The sequence below is a fragment of the Centropristis striata genome, chromosome 22, assembly GCF_030273125.1.
Source record: "Centropristis striata isolate RG_2023a ecotype Rhode Island chromosome 22, C.striata_1.0, whole genome shotgun sequence".
Classification (NCBI taxonomy): domain Eukaryota; kingdom Metazoa; phylum Chordata; class Actinopteri; order Perciformes; family Serranidae; genus Centropristis; species Centropristis striata.
The window spans coordinates 788,397-798,161 of NC_081538.1; the positions used below are offsets into that span (position 1 = coordinate 788,397).

Here is a 9,765-nt window from a genome sequence, read left to right on the forward strand (position 1 = left end):
GTTGTGAACCCCAACTTAAAGATATAAGTAACAACAACTCACCAACTTGTTTTTGAGCAGACAACTGGCTTCCTTTGTTGTGCTAACTTACATTATTGCCCTAAATGTCAATAATTTATATTTCCAAGTTTTACCAACTGAAATCACTGTTTTAGGCCAAAAAATACAAGTTGGCTTTTTTTGCAGCAGGCAGAAAAATATCTTATTCATTCATTTGACACCAAATCTTTAACAGTTTAATCTCTAATGTGTCCTGATTCATCCCTGACAAGGACGTAACAAGAAAATATGTCATTAACACTCAGCCTCAGCCCTCGATTATGCTGAAATGGTCATAAAATTAGCAGCAAGCAATGCTGCAACTGAATGCGACATTTCTTCATACTGAGGAGGAAGTCACTGCGTTTTTTAATATAGCTCAAGTATTTTCATTGTCTTCATGCATTTGTTTTCATTGTCTGTAATGAAAGAAATGCACAAAAATGTTAAATATGTAAATTTAATTTATAGTAGCTTTCTCCATGATTATATGTTGAGTAATGCATGGATGCATGTTTACATGCAGCTGTATTAGCACATAATGAGACATGCAGCAGTGGTTCATCCACCTTGAGAGGCTCCTGGAGGAACATTAACTGGAGTCTGGCTGATCTTTCTGTCTCGACGCCACTTTGCAGCCAGACATTCTGCACACGTACTATCTGATTTAATAAAGAAGCTCCTAATGGTGACAGTGTTTTACAGGGACAATGTTTATGTGGACATTAGAGCACTTAATGGGTGTGACATCCACCACCTCTTCCCGCTTATAGAACAGACCTTCTTCCTGAAAGTGGGACCCTAACAAGGCTTTTAGTGGATTAGAAGAGAAATATTTACAGCTTCATCTGTTTCACTCTACAGTTAATGACTCCAAACAAGGAACAAACTGTTTAATATCTACCTCACTAGGATTTATCCTACATTTGATTAGCAATTAATTCATTTTGGAGGCAAAACAACCTTTTGGACAAATCACTTTGTGCGATGAGATACTTTTTATGCAGCACAGACTGTGCTCAAACTCATATTTTCAGCCGGGGACTCTGGTCCTTGGCGGATCAGAAGGAGGTCATGTGGGCATGTTAATAATTTGTCTCGACTCAAGCTAACAATCTTAAATCGCTGTTATGGCAGGGTCGCTGGCAGTTCTCCTAGAAAATGCATTAGAGCAGCACACAGGACCAGCTGCTGTCCTGTCCACCGCGTCTCTGTGGCTGTAAATGTTGCTGCACACAAACACACAAGTCTTTCACTAGCTGCAAATTAAATTCAAACATGTCGGTAACATAACAAGTGAGAGTCTCCAGCTATGAAAGCAGCTCTGTGAGACGATAATAAGGCAAAATTCTATCATCAGCATGCTATCATGGTCACACTGACCTTGTTTACATATTTTCCTTTGAATGCATTTTGGTGATTTGAAGCGTACAGTCGGCCTTAATACCTCCGCTTTGTTGGGACAGTTGGAGATATCGCTGTAAGCTGGATTCAGCACATTTTCTTCTATTTGGCAAAAATGTTTGTTGGTCAAGCAAAACTTAAAATTGTCGTAAAATTGGCAAGTTATTTAGCCTCGGTGTGTTATCAACAAAACAACCATGATGTCATGCATTAATACTGAGAGAGGATCCTAGGTCACTAACATCAAATCACAGGTGAATCAAGGCCTGCTGCAGCACTAATTAGCATAAATGTCCTGGTTCGAGCCTCTGAAACTTTGCTCCTGCACCAAAGTGTTTGGACGTCCACCAGAATTAAAACCGTGATTGCACGAAACTAGCATTACCTGTGGATCTCCAGTCATTTGTTATAACATATAACATATATAACATCATATACAATATTTCCCCAAACACAGATGTGATAATATCTCCATAATAGTCCAGTGTGAATTGGCATTGTTTGTTTTCTCTGCAGCTTTTTTCTGCATCTTCTGCAGTTTTACATAACAGAGGCTGCATTGACAATTATAAATAGAAGTTTTATCAGCATTTTTGGTGCAAAATCAAGAAGCTGTTGTCAATCACGGAAGCTGATGTTACACAGAGACTTTAATCATATCCAGGGAATAATGTCAATGCAGACATTATTATTATGCTCATCAGGTGTGAATGCACTGCATGAAACACAGATATGAGGGGTGTAATATCTAAATCACATAAGATGTCCTGCTAATACTAGTCCTGTGAAAAAAGGGCTTTAGACTAACCAGAAAATTAGTTTGAATAAATTGTTGCCAATTTGGCTGCACAGCTTGATTTCATAAAATTGGACCCACCGGAGTGTCTTGCAGAAATAAGAAGGTTAATATAGTTACAGTTTAATCTACAGCCATAACCACAGACCCTCATATACTTCTATAGTCCTTGTGTGTATTTATTAAGAATATATGTGTGTGTTTGTGTGTTTTTCACAGTACCTGGGCTCCATGCTGGTGAAGGAGCTGAGAGGGACGGAGTCCACACAAGACGCTTGTGCCAAAATGAGGGTAAAGCACAAAGTTACACTCTTTATTTCTGTTGCTGGTAACATTTATGGGTGAAATGTGGGAACACGTTAAGAAGTCGTATGAAAGAAACCATGAGAATAAGTCCCACGGTGTGATAAATGAAACAGGAATGTGTGTGAATATAAATGTATTTATGTAAATGTCGTCTCTCTAAAAAAGCCTTTTGGACCTTTAAATCTGGGACACAGTCTCAGAGTGAGTGTCCTCACACTAGAACTTAAACTTCAGATATCATGACGGTGGATTAAGTGTATTGAGGGATTTATTTTTAATATCTGGGCTGGGTGGCACATTACCTCATGACCCTCCTCTCACCTCAGATCACCGTATCTCTCCGTGTTCTACTACTCCTCTCTCTTTCTTCTTCTCTTGTATCTGTCGTTCCTTTATCTGTCTTTTCTTCCTGCCCTCTAACTCTTCCTCCATATTCTCCTGTAACAGTGACTCTCTCTCTCTCCTCCGGCCCTCGGTTCATATCTCTCTCTCTCATCCCGAGCTGCTGCAGTGTGAAGATAAATTTTAATATTCATGAGCAAAGCTTTCTGTTCCTCTCCCCTCCTCCCTCTCTTCCTTCTCTATATTTATATTTCCACATCAGAGGGCATCTTCTTTCTCTTTTCTACATCTTCTCCCTTCTCACGTTGACACACCTTTGCTGAAAACCAAGGTTGTAATTAAGTGCAATGAGATGCACGTCTTCTCGTGGTGGGTTTTTATTACCGTGTGTACATATTTTCCCTTCTGTATCGGCTCGTCCCTCTTCCCAACATCCCTGCTGTGGCCCCTGTGTCAAATTAATAATAAAATGATCATTTTATAACAATGGACAATGGAACAATTCTAACCTTTTTTTTTTTGTTCAAACAATATCTCATTGTACACAAAAGGAACCCAGAATGTTACATTGTATAATAGTTTAACTCTCTGGAGTCTTAAAGGGATATTTTGTCCATTTTTTAATCCTTTTCATGTCTTTACGTGTCTTTGTAAGTCATTTTGTGTCTTTTTTGTGTCTTTTTTTGGTCATTTTGTGTCTGTTGTTGTCTTTTTTAGTTATTTTGTGTCTTTTTTTGTCATTGGTGTCATGTATGTGTCTTTTTTGTGTCTGTTTTAGTTATTTTGTGTCTTTTTTTGGTAATTTTGTGTTTTTTTTTGGTCATTTTTATGTCTTCTGTGGGGTTTTTTTTTGGTTATTCTGTCTTCTCATTTTGTGTCTTTTTTGGTCATTTTGTGTCTGTTGTTGTCTTTTTTAGTTATTTTGTGTCTTTTTTGGCATTGGTGTCTTTTTTGTGTCTGTTTTAGATATTTTGTGTCTCTTTTTGTCATTTTTATGTCTTCTGTGGGGTTTTTTTGGTTATTCTGTCTTCTCATTTTGTGTCTTTTTTGATCATTTTGTGTCTTTTTCAAGACATTCAAAGAGTTTGAATGCTTAAATATCATCTTTGCCATTTTTTCATGTGCTAATGTGCCCCTCTGATTAAACACTGGCCCCTCCTTGGCCCCCACAGTAAAACTGGTCTAGAACCGGCACTGCCCTCCTTTCATCTGTCCCTCCATCTTCCAGCTGTGGAGGTAGATGTGGAGGTTTAACTCTCTAGCTGGGTATCAGCCAGCCGGAGCCTCTGTCAGCGTCTCAGCTCTTCCTGATCCTGACAAGGCCGAACCACAGCAGCAACACGCTGCGAGCTGGGAGGAAAGAGACGGAACAAAGGGAGGAAAGAGAGATGGAAAGGATAGCAGAGAGTCGATCCGACAAGGAGGAGGAATGAGGGACGGAGGGAGATAAAAACGTGGATACTCAGAGAGGGAAATGACAAGCGATGAAAGACGAGAAGTGATACTGAGACGGCAGGAAAGGGACTCGTTTCACGTTGATTTCTTGAAAATATAAAATCTTCTGTCAGGTAGAATGACGGCTCTGTAAATCACACCGTTCTCCACAGCACCTCGCTGCATAATGAGTCTAAATATAGGTGATTGAGACATGTTAAAATGCCGATATGTAATTAAAAAGAATGATACAGTCGGAGCTCCATGTGGCCTTAAAAGCTAATAGACTTATTGGCTTTGCAGAGCTGCAGTCGATCGGGTTTAGACTTGTAATTCAGAAGCAGTTCTGTTTTTATGAGGCTCCTGACGACACTCGACCTGTGAAATTATTTAAATTGACTTTGGTAATAAAGGAAGAAATCATCAATAGAGCATTGTGGCCTACGTCATGCTTTTGTTCGTTTTTCAAGTCCGTTGTTCTTACGTGCTTGAAGTAGGGCTGCACAATTATTCAAAATTTTAATCTGAATTGCAATATGGACTAATGCATTAACCTCCTAAAACCCTCCAGCTGGTAATAATGGTATGTTTGGGTTAGAGCTCCACAAAAAAAGAAGTTTAGCTTGTTTGAACTGATGTAATTTAGGTTGTGTTTCACCTTTATAAACTAGATGTTACATGTCAAACAGTTTTTATGCTTAAATACACTTTGCCCTACCTGGGCAGGTGGGTTTTAAGAAACTATCTGAAGTGCATTATTTATTTGACACAATGCAAATTGTGTGAAAACACCATTCTGAATTTAAGGTTTGATTGATTGATTTATTGATTGATTGATTGTCTTTATTTCGAACATGCAAGCAAGTAAAAAAAAAACACAAAAAAAACCAAGTATAAATATTAATAGATGAATAGATAAAAAACAAAACAAAAAAGCAAAACAAAATTGAGAAAACAGACACTTTCTGCAAGCTCAAAAGGGAGTAGGAAGAAGTAAAAAGGTGACATAAAAGGTGACATATTCTGCTTATTTTCAGCTTCGTAGTTGTGTTTTAGGCTTCTAATATGTAATAATGTTTACATGCTTTAAATGTTGTAAAGACATATTTTTCTCACATTGTCTGAAAGGCTTCATTTTAGTTCCCAGTTGTTCCCTACTGAAGAAGCCTAGTCTTCTCTGATTGGGTCTCTGCACTATCATTGGAGCTGGTAAATGACAGTAATGGCACTTTCTACCGATATATATATAGTATAGTAATGTTGGCTCTTTTAAAGGCACAGTTACTGAGTATAGGTTGTGTGAATTGCTCTTTGAATTGAGCCTTTTTATGCTTTTACAGTATTTATATATTATGTAGACCTGCTTTATAATGAAAAGATTTGGTACAGATCCTTGCAAAGCAATCACACTTAGCAATACCTTGCAATATCATTCAAAATAATCTCAATTAGATCTATTTTTTTAATGCTACTGCATTAAAAAAAATAGATCTAATTGAGATTATTTTATATTATAATTATCATTATAATGGTGTACAAGCTAGAGATACTTCTCTAGCTTGTACACCCGGGCACAAGGATCAAGTCGGTATTAAACTAAAAGGTTATTAAATTCAGTGGAGATCTCTACCAACTGAAATTCATTAATCTGGAACTAATTATAATTTCCAACTGTGGAGTGTTAAAAGTTCAATACTGCAGCCGATTCCTGTGCACTTTTTTCTTTTCTCTTATGAATGTGGTGCCTCGATTGTCATCTCTCCTCTTTTTCTCTTTTTTTTGTCTCTCTTTTGCTTTTCGTGCACTCCAAGAAGTCGACAGAACAGATGAAGAAAGTGCCGACCATCGTCCTCTCCGTGTCCTACAAAGGAGTGAAGTTCATCGACGCCACAAATAAGGTAACACTCGGGGTCACTTCCTGTAAATCAGCTATTCTCAACCTTGGGGTCGGGACCCCAATTGGGGTTAAAGTGTTCATGTGTTTTAGTCTTTTTGGTCACTTAATGTCTTTTTTTGGTCATTTTGTGATCAATTTGTGTCTTTTTTGGTCATTTTGTTTCCTGTCTTTGGTCATTTTGTGTCTTTTTTTGTCATTTTGTGTCTTTTTTTGGGTGATTTAGTTTCTTTTTTGGGTAATTTTGTGTCTTTATGGTAATTTTGTGTCTTTTTGGTCATTTTGTTTCCTTTTTTTGGCCATTTTGTTTCTTTTTTTCGGTGATCTGAACTGTGTGTGTGAGATTGTGTTCAGTGAGTGGGGGTCGCAGACAACATGCATGTTAAATTGGGGGTCGCGACTCAAAAAGGTTGAGAACTACTGCTGTAAATAAGAGAGGAAAGGTCAGGAGCAGAGTGACATTCAGCTCTGCAGCGCTGCTGTTTGCTTTAGCTGCAGCCTGACTGATTAAAAACTATATGGGGTAAAAATCAATAAGGTGTAAAAGAGAGCATTAATCAGTATGGACTAGATGAGCTGGATGTTAAAAAAAAAATCAATAACAGCCTACTTACTTCATTACACCTTTAATGGAATGTTTTAAAAACTTTAAAAACTTTTGACATTTTAATGTGTTGAAGAGGTCATTTCAGTTTATCATCATCTGATTGAAGGCTGCTCAGTGTGTCAGCGTGTCCAATGCACAGTGGCGGTTCTACCCAGGGGCCTCCAGGGGCCCCTGTGTCAAATTAATAATAAAATGATCAATTTATAACGATGAACAATGGAACAATTCAATATCTAACAATATCTCATTGTACACAAAAGGAACCCAGAATGTTACATTGTATAATAGTTTAACTCTCTGGAGTCTTAAAGGGATATTTTGTCCATTTTTGAATCATTTTCATGTCTTTACATGTTTTTGTAAGTCATTTTGTGTCTTTTTTTGGTCATTTGTGTCTTTTTTAGTCTTTTTTGTGTCTTTTTTGTGTCTTTTTTTGGTACATTTTGTGTCTTTTTTTGGTCATTTTTATGTCTTCTGTGGGGTTTTTTTTGTTATTCTGTCTTCTCATTTTGTGTCTTTTTTGGTCATTTGTGTCTTTTTGTGTCTTTTTTGTGTCTTTTTTTGGTAAATTTTGTGTCTTTTTTTGGTCATTTTGTGTCTTTTTTTGGTCATTTTTATGTCTTCTGTGGGGTTTTTTTTGTTATTCTGTCTTCTCATTTTGTGTCTTTTTTGGTCATTTGTGTCTTTTTGTGTCTTTTTTTGGTAAAGTTTGTGTTGTGTCTTTTTTAGTTATTTTGTGTCCCAGAATGTTACATGTTATTATACAATGTTACATTGTATAATAGTTTAACTCTCTGGAGTCTTAAAGGGCTATTTTGTCCATTTTTGAATCATTTTCATGTCTTTACGTGTTTTTGTAAGTCATTTTGTGTCTTTTTTTGGTAATTTTGTGTCATTTTTTGGTCATTTTTTGTCTTTTTTTGGTCATTTTGTGTCCTCTTTGCCATTTTTATGTCTTCTGTGGTGTTTTTTTTTGTTATTCTGTCTTCTCATTTTGTGTCTATTTTGGTCATTTTGTGTCTTTTTCAAGACATTCAAAGATTTTGAATGCTTAAATATCATCTTTGCCATTTTTTAATGTGCTAATATGCCCCTCTGATTAAACACTGGCCCCTCCTTGGCCCCCACAGTAAAACTGGTCTAGAACCGCCACTGCCACACAGAAAACAGCATTTTTTATGTTTGAATGTGTAAAATGAGTTTGGGTTGTCGTCTCTGTGCTAATATTATGTGAAGGCAGTTTAAAACCAGGCTAATAATTTCACACTAAGGAGTCAATTATTTCTATCAGGCACTGATTCCCGTGCGTATGTGTAAGATAATACTCAGGTGGTTAATAAAGGTGGCACAGTGAGAAACAATTTTAAGGTAATTATAAGCAGCTTGCTTTAAAAAAAATGTTATTTATTGAAGCCTGCACAGAAGCAAACAGATGAGCAGAATTAGCACACAGTCAGTTTTGCCATATTTCTACTGCATGGGCTCTCCTTAACCTGATTCTCTCTTTTTCTTTGGTTTTCCATCAGCAAAAGTTGTGGATTTTACCTGGAACATGTTTTAGTACCTACTCAGTTGAGGTTGCAAACAAGCATTCAATCATAAAAATCTTCCTCTTAGCCTAATGTTAGTTTAGACTGTATTGAATGGATGAAGGACACATGGTCATACAATAATAAATTAAGAGGATAAGGCATCTGAGCTGCAAGAAACGATTATTTTCATTTTCAATTAATGTCTCGAGTGATCGCTTGGTCTATAAAATGTCAGAAAATAGTGAAAGTTTCCATGCCAGCTTCTCAAGGTCTAATGTGATGCGTTTTATCAGTCTCAAACCCAAATATGTTGATATAAAACAGAGAAAAGCAGGTAATCATCACATTTTAGGGGCTGAAAGGGCAGCTGCCTTTTTCGCATGAAAAGCAGCTTGAATGATTAATCGATCATCATATTAGTTGGCAATTTCTTTGGATGAGTTGTTTGCTCTATAAGGCAGACAAAAGAATGAAATCTGTGGTTTTACTTGGATCTCTCTGGGTAATTTCGTAAAAATCTTCCCAGTCCTTTCTCCTTATCTCACCTGTGTACAACAACCCAACAAATACTGCACTGCAAAAAAGCCAACTTGTATTTTTTGGCCTAAAACAGTGATTTAAGTTGGTAAAACTTGGAAATATAAATTATTGACATTTAGGGCAATAATGTAAGTTAGCACAACAAAGGAAGCCAGTTGTCTGCTCAAAAACAAGTTGGTGAGTTGTTGTTACTTATATCTTTAAGTTGGGGTTCACAACAAGGGACAATAGTTCTGATAACTCTTATTTCTTTGTTGGGAAATGCAGGAAAGCGGTGAAATTCAGTCATTAGCGAAAGCTAGTGGCTAACTGATGCTAGCGGCTAACTGATGCTAGCGGCGCTGCTTGTTACAGCTACAAGAGTAGCCATTAGCGTATCAATGCTAACTCAAAATTGTGGTCACAACATTAGCTGACATTTCATAGCAGCGTTACAATCGTGCCAGAGAAATTCAGAGATGAGCAAACATAAAAATATTTAGTTTAATTGTCCAACTTTAAATTTTATCGAAGTTTGTTGCCTTGAAATTTTGAGTTCACCCAACTTTTCCTTTTTTGCAGTGTAGACACCTGATCACATGTGGTCCACAGTAGTTCTGTGGAGGGTACCTTTATTTTGAAGGCCTTCCTATTTATTTCCATGCATTATTTATGGACATGACTATAAAATGTAGTGCTCCAGTATTGATGGGTAGAATAAAGACAAGCTGCTTAGTTATTTAAGTTGAGTAAATTGTGTCAAGTTTATAAGCAGTTGTTTTTATCCAGTGACATTTAATCAATGCTCCATGATACCACTTTTTCAGAATCTGTTTTATTGCCTAGATTTTCATTTACAAGGAATTTGATGTGGTGTATTGGTACATAAGAA

The 9,765-nt window shown here is 36.9% G+C and overlaps 1 protein-coding gene across 1 annotated transcript in view; it reads left to right on the top strand.

Moving 5' to 3' along the window:
• Positions 1–9,765, top strand: part of LOC131960514 (ankyrin repeat and sterile alpha motif domain-containing protein 1B-like) — a 105,613-nt gene that overhangs the window by 73,833 nt on the left and 22,015 nt on the right. Inside the window, exons 7-8 of the mRNA XM_059325750.1 lie at positions 2,459–2,530; positions 6,133–6,219. Of these exons, the coding sequence (XP_059181733.1) occupies positions 2,459–2,530; positions 6,133–6,219 (159 nt within the window). The remainder of the gene's footprint in view (positions 1–2,458; positions 2,531–6,132; positions 6,220–9,765) is intronic.